This window comes from Microcebus murinus, chromosome 14 (genome assembly GCF_040939455.1).
Source record: "Microcebus murinus isolate Inina chromosome 14, M.murinus_Inina_mat1.0, whole genome shotgun sequence".
Lineage (NCBI taxonomy): Eukaryota > Metazoa > Chordata > Mammalia > Primates > Cheirogaleidae > Microcebus > Microcebus murinus.
Genome location: NC_134117.1, coordinates 8862855 through 8879191, shown reverse-complemented (window position 1 = coordinate 8879191; position 16337 = coordinate 8862855). Strand labels below are relative to the sequence as shown.

Sequence of the window (16337 nt, the reverse complement as noted above, 5' to 3'; positions counted from 1 at the left end):
ATATTAAATAGATGAAAAAATATATAGTATGATTCCATTTTTCTTTAGAAACAAGACATACACATATGTGTAGGCAGAAAAAAATTTGAAAGGAAAAATACCAAATGTGAATGGCAGTCAGTAGCAGTAGTCAGTGATGGGATTAAAAGTGGTTTTTATTTTCATCAGTATTCTTTCCTATATTGTCTAAATATTTTCTGATGAACCCACTGTCCATTTCCAATAAGAAAAATAAAGATATTTACATTCTGTAATATTTAAATCACTCCGAAATAGGATTCAATTTATCACAACCTACCATGATCCACTTCATTGTAAAATGATAAAACACTAGTAAATGTATTCCATAAATATATGGTGAACTATTATCAACAATTAAAGCACACTTTAAGAGATATTTTTCAAAATGTCTCTGTAAACAAAACTTTGTAAGAGAAATTATATTTGAGTTTGCTACTTAAGTCCTATTTTCAATCTTTTTGGGTAAAAAATATGTCTATTCTCTAATTTATCTTGCAAAAATCCAGACTTTTTGCTTAGAGTGAGAATTATTTTCCTCTATTTCCGAGAAAGGAATCAACCACACGTTGATTTAGGGAACCAAATGGTCTAGAACACCAATTACTGAAAATTAAATTTTATGATTCATATAGCCAATGCTTTACCACTGTTTTCTACATGTTCACTGCAGGTGAAATGTATTCAAGAATTTAAAAGATGAAAACATGTCTTTTAAGTAATGACCAGCAAGAGCCACTGCAGATAAAAACAGCTTTATTTTTTTCCATTCAAGTTTTATCAAATGGATTATTCAAAAAGAACATACAAAAACAAAAAACATCACATGCAATCCAACTTGTTTTGCCTTATTGTCATTGGTTTTCTTTTGGAAAAGAATATATACTTGAATAACTTCAAACTTTTCCCAACTGTTTCCACATCATCTCTTTCTTTCTTTCTTTTTGAGACCGAGTGTCGCTCTGACACCCTGGCTAGAGTGCAGTGGCGTCATCCTAGCTCACAGCAACCTCAAACTCCTGGGCTCAAGCGATCCTTCTGCCTCAGCCTCCCAAGTAAATGAGACTACAGATGCACATCACCCCTGGCTAATTTTTTTCTATTTTTTGGTACACACAGTATCTCACTCTTGCTCAGGCTGGTCTCAAACTCCTGAGCTCAATCAAGCCTCCCGCCTTGGCCTCCTAGAGTACTAGGATTATAAGCATGAGCCACCATGCCTGACCTCTTTAAGTTAACAATACATTTTAGCTAACTGTCCATTATATTTTTTCTCATCTTTATTCATACTGAAATCATACAATGTCTAGAAAATCAAATATATACTCTCCAGAAATCTGAAAAGATTCTTTTACATAATAGATTCTGACATGTTAAGAAACCACACATAACTATTGGCAAAATGGATAAAAACAGGATAAGCCATTTGAAAGCGAACATAAACAGTAATAATTTCTTATCTAAATAATTTTAATCAAATGAATATATTTATCTGATAATAGCTTCTATCTTTTAAAATATAAAAAAAGTGCTCAGATTACATTTAAAAAATAACACAAATCTCATAGACCTGAATAAATAAAAATGGTAGCATAGAAAATCAAAATTATATCTTTGCACCCAAGAGAGAAAGGTAGGTGTGAATTTATTTGAAATCAGAAGAGGACACAACACTAAGATTGCAAACGCAAAGCGTCCTGACTTAAAAAGATATAAACTGTCTTTTGAAAGATTCTCAGGTGTCTTTCTTTAGATGAAAGCCATTAACATAAAATCGTATCTGTCTACCAGACTGCTTGTCAACTAACAGAATTGGGTCACTTTTTTTTTGATTGTTCTTTTCTAGCCCACTAGTGATATCCACTTAGGTCTCCAAATAGTAAGTGTCCTTTGAAGACACTTTGGCTACCGGGATCAATACGCTATTCTCAAAAAAACCACATGCATGAACGCAGCAACTGAGCTGAAGAATCTCCCTGCCCAAGTCACTCTGAAGCTTCACTGGAGCCAACCTAGAATTCCGGGGACGGCACAACGGCTCACAGACGGGGATGATAAATCATTTTCCTGTGAAGGAATCCAAAATGGATTCTGCAGGAAGAAACCAGAGTTGTGGTAAGACATTAGATTCAAGTTTTCTCTTCATCTGATACTCAAGAGTTGTGATCTTTATGAATGCCGTGCTACAAGCTACCCACAAGGATGAAAGTAGGATGTGATGCAGCTGAGGACATCAACGTGGACATCCAAATGCCAAGGGAACCAAGCACTGAGCCTACCCTACCTATTTTAATAATACTGAGATTACTTACCACATTTTCTGAAATCTTATTTTGAAATTTCTTTCAAATTTCAGATATGTCTATAATTTACTGTTGAGGAAAACAGCAAGTAGAGCATAATTCTATTTATATTAAAATTCTATTATGTATGTGTATATATAATAGTTCTTTTTTTCTTTCTCTCAGTATGGTAGGATTTTAAATTATTTTTACTTTCTTATTTATACTTAAAGTTTTAATTGCTTACAGTATCACTTTTGTAATTCAAAAAATCCTAAAATGAAACTACCTTCGTTTTAGAGGAATAAGGAAAAAAAAGTTCTATATAGTCTTAGGGAAGCTCCAAGAAAAAGTTTCTTAAATGCCCTTAGGAGACCATTTTGAAGGTCAGAAATTCCAGAAGAATGTAAAATCTTTATAATTAGAGAAAATGGCTCTGCTCACGACTTTGTCCCAGTTAGCAAAGTGCCCAGCACACAGCAGGTGTCACACACACACACACACACAGAATGAAGAAAAACAGTTGACTTGGACTTTGAATTTGTAGACATTTGATTTTTAAAACCACTGTTTTATGATCCTTCTTTTTATTCTAGCTAGCTGAAGGCTATTTTCTAAATGTTTAATTGAAATTCAATGCACTTTAAAGAATAGTTTAAAACTTTTCAAAGATTCAAACTACTAAGTTTTATAATATAGCTTTTAAAAAGCTCAATCAATAGAAAACAGAAAAATGGGCAAAACAGGGACTGAGAAGGGCTTGGTAGCCAAGCGGCTGGCAGCAGAAGAGGGGATCAGCTGAGAAAAGTGCACAGGAAAAGAACCCTCCTCTGTTCTTCATCCTGTTTCCAAGACAACTTGACTGGAGCTGAGAACTGACGTGTCTCATTCTCCTCCTTGTACCTGGCATGGTGCCTGCCACCGTGACAGCAGACACTCTCTGCATGAGCAAAGGGCTCACTGAGAGACAGCGAGAGGGACAGAGCGGCTAGCCTGGCCTGGTTTTTGAATCGCCAAGGGCAGCATCTACTCGCTGACTCTCAAATCAATGGGCAGGGATGCATTGTTCCACCCACCCCTCATCCTGGAACACAGAGGTCAAGATGGTTCCTACGTAAATGTGATTCGGGGCACAACTATGAAAGCAGTCAGATATTAACTAATTTTCATCAATAACCAAAGATAAGTGTCCCAAATTCTAAGGAATGAAAAATTAGTTCCTATTTCCTTTGGATGAGGCTTAGATCAAAGCAGGAGCCAACATTTTTCTTTTTAGAAATAAAGCAAATAATATATAACTAGAGTAATTATATATTTTATTGTCCAAATTTGGGATGCTTTTGAGAGTAAAAGAGAGCACTAATAACAATTATTCCAGGGGAAAAAATTATGCCAAAACAACAGATGTGAACAGGACTGTCCTGAACAAATGGACACCTGATGCGAACACAAGATCCTTTTCTTAATGTTTATATTTTCTTCTTCGAGTTCTCTATTAAGCTACATAATAGAACATTTGGCAGCAACTTAATATTGAGCATTGAGTAACATCGTTTTGTTCTCTGGAGAAGATGTATCTTCTAAGTGATGAAACAGACTTTACACTGTCCCCATACTTAAGGTTTTCTAGCACAGCCATGTGTTTTAAATGGGTCTGAGGATATAGTCTGTTTTAATTTGTGTAACAGAACAAAATAAGCACAACTGCGATTAAATTACCTAGATTCACTTCTTAATTTTGCTTTCCAAGATATTAACGATAAGTTTAGCCTATCTTGTACCAGAAACAATCCTCTAAAATGATAAACCCCAACGGTGGGGCCAGGTCGTAACAGTTTTACATCTCTATAGTAACCATGAGATTCTCACGAATACATTGCCACAAAATATTTTTTAAAAGCCATAGGATAGTCAAAATAAAAAAGTCTAATTTGTGGCCGGTCACACTATTTCCCCCAGGGTGCTGGGCGTGTACCATGCCACAGATCGGTGACTCGGGGAGCACCCTCGGGGAGCACCGCGCTGGGAGACCCACACTCGGCTCAGTTTCTGAACAGCAGCATCCTTTCGGAACACGTCTGCCCCACCAGGCTTGCGTACTGCAGCACAGTGGCCTCCTCGCCTGGGTCCTTCTGGTGTTTCTTATAAACACCGTAAGGCATGATGGCTTTCTTGTGAAACACCTGCAACCGGTCAGGCTCCTTACAGCGACCTTCATCCACTGCAACAACAAAAAATACTGGTTAAAAAAAAGTCACATATCAAATTACTTTTCATTTCCTAATTTAAAAAAAATTTTAATTTGAAATATAAAAAGTATGTATTAAGATGTCCTCTTTGATCAGTATGTTCACTAAAGCTTTTGGCTGACTGCCAGGTTCTGACTGACCAGGTCTGGGCAACAGGCACTTGTGTTCTTGGGTAGGAGCGCAGAGTCCTACAGCTTTCGTGGAAGACGTGGCAGAGACTGCTGGTGGCTGCCACTGTCAGTCCTCCTCTTCTCCCATTAAAAGCACCTTTAATTTTTATCAGGACACACAGGTCACCCAGAAGGCGGCCTGTTTCTCACCCTGCTGTCTAGAACGGGAATGTCATGGCAGGAGCCCTATCTTCTACCTTGGGAGCTTACCTTTAGTTCAGCAAAAACAAATGCTGGAAGGAACCTGGGCAATTGAAGACTTCATGGAACAAAATTGCCATAGCAGCCCTGAGGTGCCCATATTTAGACAGTTACATAAAAAATAAACTATCTTGTTTAAGCCATATTTATTTTCGGCTTCTATTATTGGCAGTTGCTACTAATCCTCACTAATACAGAGAATAATGTTATAATAGCTACTAAAATTCACAATGTTTTTATCATTGACTCAGCAAGTCCACTCCTAAGAGCCATGGTACAACAGTGGTTCTCAAGACCAATTATATATTGGAATCATCTGAGGAGCTTTTTAAAAACATTAAAACCTGGATCCCTCCCCCCCAGGTCCTGATTTAAACACAGGTCTGAACAGAACCTGAGCATCAGTGTTTTCTTAGGAGTAGACTGAGAACCACTGTCCTAGAGAAAAACACCCACACATTTTTACGTATGTATGAGGATGTTTACAGTAATTCTCTAACACTGAAAAACTGGGAACAACCTGAATGCCCATCAATGGAGAACGAGTGTTTGCTTTCGTCTTTATTAGACTTTCCCACCCCACTTTTGTGTAACCAGTCCAGTGGAATGTTTCGTGTAGAACTTCAGAGCTTCCGCTGTGCTTTCATTAGTTCACAATTGCTTATAATGGAATCCATTTGTTACCTGCTGATTCAAATCTCCCCAAAATGACCTAATGCTCTGGGTTTTCATTTCATTACATCGCATTTTTCACATATACTTTGAAGCAAAATGTCTTTAACTATGAAAAGGTGTAGGGGGCACTATCTTAAGAATATTAAAACTCCATTCTTGTCATCAAATAAGCCAACTAACCAGTAACCAAGTCAATAATGGCAGTAAAAGAAACTGTTTTGTTCCAGGCCAATCCTGGGACTCTCTCCTGTGTCTCCTTTCAGTTCTGACAGATTTTGACACAGAAACTGAGTCTTTATCTTTACAATGTGCTGCTACATGATTTATTCATAAGACCATAAAGGTTCAGCTTTCCAAGGTTTAAAACAAACCTTTAAGAACTCCTCCTACTTCCCAGTCATTTCTTCACAAGTCTTGAACCTATTACCTGACAGCAACACAAAACCACAGAATCAGAAGGCCCTATATTATACAGCAGTAGCCCTTTTAATCCAAATGTGTTTCTGTTAATTACTTTTTAAAATCTCAACTATTCCTTTAATTTGTTTTGAAAAACAAAAGTATTGTGACTAAGAACAAATAAAGCAGTACTACAAAGCACTTTTTTCATCTATGCATACTGCTTGAAAAATCACAATTTTAAAGCACTATTTGTTCTCAAAAATACTTTCAAAAGCGAGTACTTACTAAAGAAATGGCTGTAATTTGTAGTTTAAAGCCAGGACTACGTTCCAAAAGCAAGCCCTAGTACCACAGCAAATTCAAAACATGGAAATGAACTCAATGGTTTCTTTTATTTTTCTTGCTGTCTTAAATGCAGTTTGAGTATTTTAAGAAAACATGTTCAAAAACCCTAATTTGGGGGGTGGGGGGAAGATAAGATCTTGCTATGTTGCCCAGACGCTGTCTTGAACTCCTGGGCTCAAGCAAACCCTCCTGCATAAGCCTCCTGAGTAACTGAGATTATGGGCTCATAATACTACGGTAGCCAGCTTCAAAAACCCTAATTTTAAGAATGACATTATAACATAGCGGTTGACTAGTTGTATTTCAAAAGAGCCTTTGTTTTATCAAAGGATTTACAACAATGGATTTTTGAACAGGATGCTTTTAACACATTAACTGCCATGTGAGTTGTATTTAACTCACACCAGTTTTGAGCCGGGGGCCTTGTGAAGCATATGTAACTCACACGTCTCTACCTTAGGAGCCACGTGAACTACATTTCAAGTTGCATATAACTCACACACAGAAAACAAGCAACAAATTTTTCACTAAATTAGAAAGGATCATTTTGTTTTTGAGGTTTTTATTCTTTTTCATAATAAAACACTGTAGTCCTAAGGAAAAAAAATTTTTTTCTAGTGTGGCATTCAATGTGTTAAAAAAAAAAGAGATAAAAAATACAGTTCACTGAACTGCATGCAACGTTTTTGAATGCATTATTTTAAACAACAGGGACTATGCAAATTTAGTAAACTAGTTCAAATATACATATTTACATTAGTCAGTATATCATAGTATGTAATCTCCCCTCCTCCCAACACTCTCTAACTTCAAAGTCTGCACAGGCCAAGGTCCGAAAATTAAGCCATGTCATTAACTTGGAAAAAGTTTTCTTGGTTTAACTTGAAGGTTTGAGAAATTATATTGCATTCCTTTAAAATGAAGATCAAAGCTCCCATATGAGCAATCATTCCCTCTGGATTTATAAGGCTGGTAAAGACGGCAGGTGAGAAAAATGCCAATGAGGACGTTCAAATAACACTAGTAGTAAGTATTACAGAGCTCTACAGAACACTTTCATTACATTTTTTAAAGCAATTGTCACACTTCACAACTTATGATCTGGAAGAGATAGAAAACTTCTTCTTTACTAAGGGAACTTAACTTGGATCTAAATGTGAAAATGGAACTCAAAGTTCTTGACATTAAGGTTAGGATTCTTATATTAAATAAACTTCTCTGCTGTTGCCTGGTCATAGAAATTATCTGTGCAATTTACAATAAAGTGACCGAAAAAGAAATGAAGAGAGAAAAAACTGAAATGTATTTATTTAAAATTTCCCTACCACACTCAAATGCATCTTTGACTACGTAACAAAATAAATGAACACTGTGCTTCAGTCCAGAGTTTGTCCAAGTATAAACCTAAAAGGTCACATCTTTCTAAAAGGCAGATATATCTGAACAAACAAGACACTTGGCAGACAAAGCTAGTTACACTGCAAAGAAAACAAAAGCAAAGAGTTATTTTTAAAATAAATTGTGTAGTTTGTAGAACATAGATGATAAACAATGATATTGTATGATATTACAGAACAGAATTTTGTTTAGCTTTGGAAAGTTTTCAGTTAAATATCTAGTTGAGAACGTAATCTTTTTATGCACTTGATCAATAAAACTACATTAGACCCCAGTAAAATATTAAAATCTTGATTAACATTGATAGTAGATTCTCTATAAGAACATGAAAATCTGTGCTACAGTCCTAAGTCTAAATCTACTGTAGAAGAGGAAGGAAAGAACCAATTTGGAGTATCACCAATTTACAAGTGACATTTCTTACCCAAAGCTTATATGTGTGTCTACACAAGAATAAAATGCACAAAATGCAAACCATGTGCAAAATTTATATTTCAGTTATTAGTATCACTAGAATTGAGAAACAAGGGCCTATTAGCAATGAACAAGAAAAGCCCAGAAAAGTCACTCTCATAACTTTATTTGTCATCGTAGCAACAGTGAGTCTTTGGTCCTGCACGTGGTAACTCCTTCCATTGTTCAGCTCTCTGAGCAATGCTTTGTAGCTTCCAGTGTAGTGGTCTTGCATGCCTTTTGATAAATGTTTTCTAAGTGCTGTTTGTCCTTTTATATTTTTATAAGCAGAATTTTAAAAAAAACCTTTCTGTTTGCTGTTATGTAAAAATACAATTGACTTTTGTATATTAACTTTATGTCCTGTACACCCGCTAAAATTCACTTTTTAGTTCCAGTATTTGTTTAGTGGACGCCTAAACATTTTCCATGTAAACACTAATTTTTCCTATTTGTGACTTCAATAGGAAATGCATAATTAAATAATTGATTTAGACTTGTGAGTTCAAGCTAAGTAAAAATTTTTAGGTTTATTGTGTCTATAAATGTAATTTACTAGGTTTATAAGAATACTGTGTCAGATAATTGAATTAAGAGAAAAATGGAATACATGAAATTTATAAAAGAAGCGTAAAATATTTAAAGAAATTTAATTAGCATTTTACAAATGCAAACATTATTCAAAAGCCCCTTTAAAATAACTGCTAATATCTGCAGGACTTCTACATTAAAAATAAGATTTATAATTTGCATTTAAACCTTTAAAGAAGAAACTGATGTTACTTTAATGAACTGAATACTAATATCTAAAATTGAAGGAACCTTGGAATCATCTTTCCTGCTAATAGGAAAGATGCTCATGGGCACCAAAAATTTCACATTTAACAGTTAATACCTGCACACCCACAAATATGGAAATCTAACATATGTCTTTGAAAGTTGAGATAAACCAGTGTCTTTCAAACTGCAGGCTGAGATCTATTAGTGGGTTATAAAATCAATTTACTGGGTCAAAACAGCCATTTTCTTTTTAATAGAATAACAATGAAAACGGGTGCATCGTATTTAATGAGGATAAATAGTATTTTATGAAACTTTGGTTTCATTGTTATACCTATACATATATACTGGGTTGAGATATAAAATCTATTCCTTTCTGCAAGATGTAGTTAAAACAAGATAGATGCCCTAAGGATCATTACCAACACAAAATTATCTTTTCCCAAAAAATTGTATTCCATTTATTCTCTATAATATATTGATACAAAGGAGGCACTTAATGTTCATTAAGAGTTAACAGCATTAGAACTATTTGGTAAATAAAAAGGAGCTTCATATAGGATATCATTACTCTTCCATCTAAATGACACCAAGAAATAAAAATCTCCTGACAATGTAGATGCTGTCTTGGCTGTTTCAATGACCTTCATGTTAATTCTCCATTAGGTTTCCAATGCCATAGCCATGGCTTGTCATACCCCTGAAATATTAATAGCAAAATCAGACACTCTTGGAGCACCATTTCTCACCTTTCCAGCTTGATCAGTTATTCAACTCCCCTAGTTCTCAGAGACCTCCAATCCCTTGACACTTCCTATGACATCCTGTTACACTCATCTTCTCTTCAGATCCTTCCTAACTGAATTCAGATCCATTCCAAATTCAACCATTTGTCAAAAGCCTTAAATTCCGGCCCTTCCACTGCAATGGCCTGACAAGCTCCCAACTCTGGAGCAATACAACGGCAGCAGCCAGGCTGCCACAGCGGCATCACATCTGCATGGATTTTATCACAGTCTCAAGCAGGTCTGGCAAGCAAGGCAAGGCGCTCTCCAGCTTCCATTCAAGGCAGCGACTTAACACACCGCTCCAATCTCTTCTCCTGCTACTTCCCGCCTCACCAGCACCTACTTCAATGGGAACAGAAAAGGCGTCACAGGCTGACGCCACGGCACTCACTCTAGCCTGGGCAACAAAGTGACACTCTGTCTCAAAAAAACAAAAAAACAAAAACAAAAAACTATGAACAAATTCCTATGCACACTGCATATACCTTATTTTGAAGTAAAAAAACAAATGGGCAAGAATACCCGCATGTGGCCCGCGGGCCATAGTTTGAGGACGCCTGGTCAAGACTGTCAAAGGATGCTTCCTTCTCAGGTCCTCTCAGCAGACTCTGCCACTGCTACTGGCCTCCTGCTTCTTGAAAATGCTCCCTGTGGCTTTCTGGAGCCCACAATATCTTGGCCTCCTCTTACCTCTCTGGCCTCTAGTGGAGCTCTTCCTCTGCTCAGCCACTACAGGCTGGAGCCAGGGCTCTCCTCTGCAGCAGGCAATAATCTCATTCACTCTTGAGTCTCCATCCATGGACTGTGCCTCCCACACCTGTGGCTCCTTCCCAGACCTTTCATTAGATTTTCAGTCCTGCAAGTCCAACTGCCTCCTTGACACCTCTATGAGATGTCTCAAAAACACCTTTAATTCAACATGTCCAGAACTGAACTCACCATTCTTCTTTTCTGCAGTATCTGCCCTTCCTTCCAAGTTTCTCATTTCAGAAATAAAGTCAGCATTAACTCAGTTTGTGTCCCAACCTACATGACTCTCTTGACAACTCTCTCTCCGTTACCCTCGCTACGCACAAGTAGCCACCCAGTTCTGTGGGTTCTACCTCCTAAATATCTGTTGCATCCACCCATTTCCTCTCCACCACTCATTGTTACCACCCTAGACCAGGCCACAGTCATCTTCTGCTTAGATCACTGCACACACAACCCTTCTGCCTGGTCTCCCTACCTCTGGCATTAACCAACTCGCGTTCATTCTCCACAGGTGGAGTAGAAATGACAAATCTGCTGCTGTGTTCCAGTGCTTAAAACCTCTTCACGGCCTTCCATCACTTTCAGGAGAAAAATCTAAACTCCTTATGATTTACAGAAACCTTCAATAACCAGCAGCATCTCTCCCCCTGCCCCCACTCTAAATTCTAGCTGCACTCTTTGCTACCAGGCCTTCTGAATACGCTCTTCTCTCTGCCTGGAGCATTTACTTGTGTTCCTTCCCCTGTTTACATCTTAACTTAGACTACATCATCCAAGAAGCTTTCCCTGACCTCCCACACCCCATCCAACTCTGGGCTGACAACCTTTCTATGTGTACTCACTGCCTCTTCTAGTTCTCCATGCGAAACTTATCACACTTTACTGAGTGTACCTGATAACTATCTGTTGCTTCCACTAGGTTCCCTGAGGGCTGGCACTTCCCATTAGAAAGCATAATACACCTGCATCAGTAAATATATGTTGAGTGAATGCACTGACAAATTCTTCAAATTTATGTTACTAATTTCTGGATGGTTCCCTTATTTCAAATTAAGCTAGCTTTTTGTTTGTTTTTTTAGAGTTCAATACCTTCCCATGTTTTCAGTCCTTACTTTATCTGCCCCCATGCAACTGACATGGTCAGCTGACATCAGGCAACATGCTATCTCCGTCTGCACTTTTTCTGTTATTAGACACCTTTTGGGCCTTGCCTCTCATCCCCTTGGCCTTACCTCTGACTCATGTCACAGCTACACCGCACTGTTCTATGAATGACAGGCAGGCAAGGTCTGTCTCTCTTGTTTCCCGCCTTTCTCGTGCAGCAGCCTGGTGTGAACGCAGGAGCCTGCTCTGTGTCTGTGCGTGTGCGCACTGAAAGTGCAGAGGCATTAACACCCAATGGGACAACCATCAGACAGTGGGAAATGGAAGCCAGAAGATAAGTACTTCTTCCATTGGTCCCTTAGGGGCCTATTCTGAGGTTCACATCTCAAAAAGACAGAGCTCCAGTCCTTAAATGGTGGATTACACAAAACTATATCCTTATTGCTTTTTCCTCCTTCCCTGGTTCACTCTCCACAGTCTCTACTCTTGTTCCTTGCCTTGGGACCATTTCCCAGATAAATTACCTGAATGCAAGTGCATGTTTCAGGATCTGCTTTTGGACAGAAACCAGGCGAAGGCAGTCTCTTCAGCATTACAAGTACTCAGAACTTTACTCTGGTTTTCTTATTTTGACAGGGAATACTGAAGTAGGTAACTTCAATTCTTTTCCTATTGTCAACACGTCCTTCTTATTTTTAGACAGATTTCATTTTACTATCAGTGAACAATCCACAGAAGCATGAACAAGTCAAGTCTCCTCTGAATGATGTCTATTGCAAACGAATGGCATATAGGAAAATACATTTCTTACAAGAGGAATTTTATCCCAGTTTCCATATTTATATTAAAAACATTTTGCTAACATCATATAAAAGAACACTCTCATAAAATAAATAGACCTTCTCATACCTTCATGTTATAGGCTGCTTATTTTCCTACAAAGAGACTGAACATTAACACCCACCAAAGAGAATCTAAACAGTTTAAAAATACCTTGCAGTAAAAATGCAGACTCTATTCTCATACTGAACTTGGGTGTGAATGATTTAAGAAACTCTTAGATTGTTATATCTGTCTTTGGGTCTGTTCCTCCCATAACTAGTAGACACTGTACTGAATATCAAACGATGTAGGCCCCAAAAGATAGTATCAAGCATCCTTTAAGAATTTTTCTCAATTAGGCTAATGATTCATGTTCTGTTACTGTAAAGTCACAGCTAAACCAAGAATATTTACTGGGAATTCATAAGGTAGGAAAATGTCTAATCAAATGCAGATTATTTTAAGGCTGATAAATAGCTTCATGATATCCTGGGTTATCATCTTTTACCCCTTTATTTATTTAATGTTGAATCATTTCATGGATTGTCAGAGATCTTGAAATTTATTGGCTAAGCAAAGTTTTAAAATTCTCCGTATTTACTGCTGCCTTCCAACATCAAATTTTTTTAAAAGTTCAAATTTTTTTATAACTAGGCTGCACAAAGATCATTAATGTTTATAGAATTTTAATGCTTTTTGGATAACAAATTTTTACTTTCATTACAATAAAATATCCTTGTGAAGTAGTTACATGCCTTCTCAAAATTCTTAAATACATTACCTGTACCTAGATCAGAGTATTATAAGAACTCTATTATCAATAATGATATTTTTATATGAGTATCTGAAATCAATGCCCCCCAAACTCTGATACACAGATGCAAACTCCATTTATAATATGTTTAACCCTTAAAATTAAGATGTCATAAAACTCCCTAACATATAAAAAAACCAAGTCTCCTAAACCCTCCATAGCTTTGCCAGGTGTTACAGTACACAGACTGAATCATGATTCTTCTATACTAAGATTCACATTTTTATACATTTTGATATCTCTGGAACCCCATATGCATCTTACAACTGATGGAGTCATAGTCTAATTGGCAATACTTTTTCTTAGTGGTATATAAAATAAAAAACTTAAAATTGGTGATGTCTTATTTTCAAAAGAATATTATAGTTCAGCCAGTACTTAAACAGCAGGTATGAGCTTTATTTTTATTCTTTAATTGGCATTTTGGACAATCCCCTCATAATATAAAAAGTGTCAGTTTTTTATTATAAATAAAGCAGCATTCTAAGATGCCACATAGCAGGTAGAACTAACATTTATAGATATGTTCTAAAGCATCATAGTTTTGAGCCTGCTGAAATGACACTGAAATAATTTTTATTATTTACTACAGAATTAAATAAAATTTAAAACTGGGTTACTGTAAGAGGAATTGCTTATTTTGAATTTTTAAAAAACTCTATTCCACAAGAAAAGTGAAAGGGATCAGAGAAATATTTCCTTACTAGCTAAATGGAAATCTTCAGTCTGCTTTTCAAACCTTTTAAGAAATATTTCAGTCTGTCTCTGGCTCCAACAGTTCTCAGTTGTTGGCTTACTGCTCATGCATGGCTTACTGAGAAAAGACTGGGTGGTAAAAATTCATAAAACAGTATGTTTTAAAATTTCTCAGCAAGACTGGATTTAAAATACTCTTAAAAAATGAGAACAGCCATTGACAGCTTTCAAAGTTTACCTTAAGAAGTCTTAGTTTTCACATTTTTAAATAGAAAATGCAAATAGTAAAACAGTGTGATACTTTAGTCATATGCACAAATATTATAGGAAAGTCTTGTTTTTTGTTCCTTAGTGTCTTCATTAAAAGACCATGCAAATTAGGGAAATTAGGGAAATGGAGTTTCTAATTTTTAAACCAGGAGTCCATATTAGCACTATGCTAAATTTTGGATAAGAAAGTATATTTCTGAAAGGGAAATAGGTGGGAAAAAATAGTAACAATATAATAAAGTGAGATTTTTAAGTGGATACATAGTAAATTGAAAAATTAGGAGCCTGTAATGTTCTACATTTTACACATTAACACAGTCTCCAGATTCACCAAATAAAACAGCCACATGTCCAGGATATTTTCTTGTTTTGATACCTGTTTCTTTTGTGCCATACAGTAGGGTACAACGGATTCTACCCACAGCTGGCTACATGTGAGCACCCTTATCTTTACTGGCAATAAAGAATATTTATTAAATATCCAGCAAGCAACATCATTCATTTTGCAATTTCAAGTGGTAGTCCAATCTCAAATGTAGATCTGAAAACAATTTTACCCTTAGAAGTATTAAAAGAATAACAGCTGAATTCTTCATCTAAAATAATTAGGAAAGATACTGTCCACTTAGCCATAACTGCAGTACATTCTTAGGAGGGCCTAGGAAGTTTGTCCTAGGAATTTGCGTTCTCATTAGGCACTGTTTCCCAGTGACTGAAATGGCATTCTGGCTGAGGTATACCCTTTTTGAGGGACCATAAATACAGCATTCAGGAAGTGATGCCACGCTTGGAGAAACAGGCAAGTGGATGTAGGACAGAGTGCTTTCTGAACCTGTTTTTTCCATAGACAGTCAAGGTCAGAGTAAGACTTGCTTTTACTATGGGCACATGCTAGAGAAACTATAGAAGTACAGAAAAAAAAAAAATGCCAGAGACTATGCCAACAAGAAAGAAGAATGAAGTTAAAAGAGAAGAAAAGAGAGCCCTTTTGAAACAACATAAAATAACACAGTTTAGAGTCTCAGAGCTTCAGGGACCCAAACTAGGAAAAAGCTCCTTTATATTAGTTTCAATCGTCAGCAACTGCTGGAAAGAGTTAAAGTGCCCTAGATACTCTTTATCTTTGAAAATGTAAAAAGCACTAAGTCAGAGATAGGTACTTTTACTTTTATAGAAAATTTAAGTTTGATTCCCTTACTAAATCATGTATGACTTAGTTACATTAGAGACAAATTAGGAACATTTTTACAAACATTTCAAAGTATGTATAGAAGAGAATGAAATCCAGACTAATCTGTGGTCAAATATATATACTACTATAATTAGAAGTAGAAATAAAAATTATTCTAATTAGTCTCTTTGAGATAAATACTAAAAATAAGTATTAAAATTATAGAGCAATGTTTGAATTAAAATTAGTTTTTATCCTTTGATAAAAACAAATGTGATCTGTCATTTTTGCAATAAATGATATTTGAGGGATCAACACAAAACATTCAATTGTGTTCTGAGGATAAAATGAGTAACACAGGGGAAAAGAGGATGGTGCTTGGGAAACAGATTATGTGTAATAAGGTTTTATTTCTTATAAATCCAGAACCAAGGCTTTTAATATCAATGAGAAATAATACAACATTGTCCAACACTAAGAGTCAAATCAAATCACAGTTTATCATGGTTCCAACACTAACTCCAAATAAGGGGCTACCCTTTCAATGAATGATATTTTTCTGTTAAATATCTACATTAGACACTGCCTGTCACATAGTAATTGCATTTATTTGCTAATGACCAAATTAATGGTCAAGTCGTTTTTAGTTTCCAAAAGTAATACAAAGTAAAAACAACAACAGAGTATGCAGTGTGATTCTTATTTTGTTTTTTTAAAAATACAGATACATGCACAGGAAATAAAAAGACCATGAGGAGAGCACAAAAATATTAAATAATTATTCCTGCTGCATCATGTGACTATGGATCATTTTACCTTTCTACTTAGTACAGGTTTTATACATTTGGGTAAATTTTCTACTAGATTTCCCAGTAAATATTTTTAAAATAATAATTTACACACAAAAAGGTGTGACTGTGATACAGAATTTTCAAAATCTATGTAT

The 16337-nt window shown here is 36.1% G+C and overlaps 1 protein-coding gene across 9 annotated transcripts in view; it reads right to left on the bottom strand.

Annotated features, from left to right (window-relative positions):
- Positions 1 to 757: 757 nt before the first annotated feature.
- ATE1 (arginyltransferase 1) overlaps positions 758 to 16337 on the bottom strand; it is a 123302-nt gene continuing 107722 nt past the window's right edge. For all 9 annotated transcript variants that reach the window (XM_076009738.1, XM_020280739.2, XM_020280738.2 and 6 more), the window contains one exon: positions 758 to 4521. In XM_076009738.1, coding sequence (XP_075865853.1) covers positions 4343 to 4521 — 179 coding nt within the window. In that variant the 3' untranslated portion in view covers positions 758 to 4342. The remainder of the gene's footprint in view (positions 4522 to 16337) is intronic.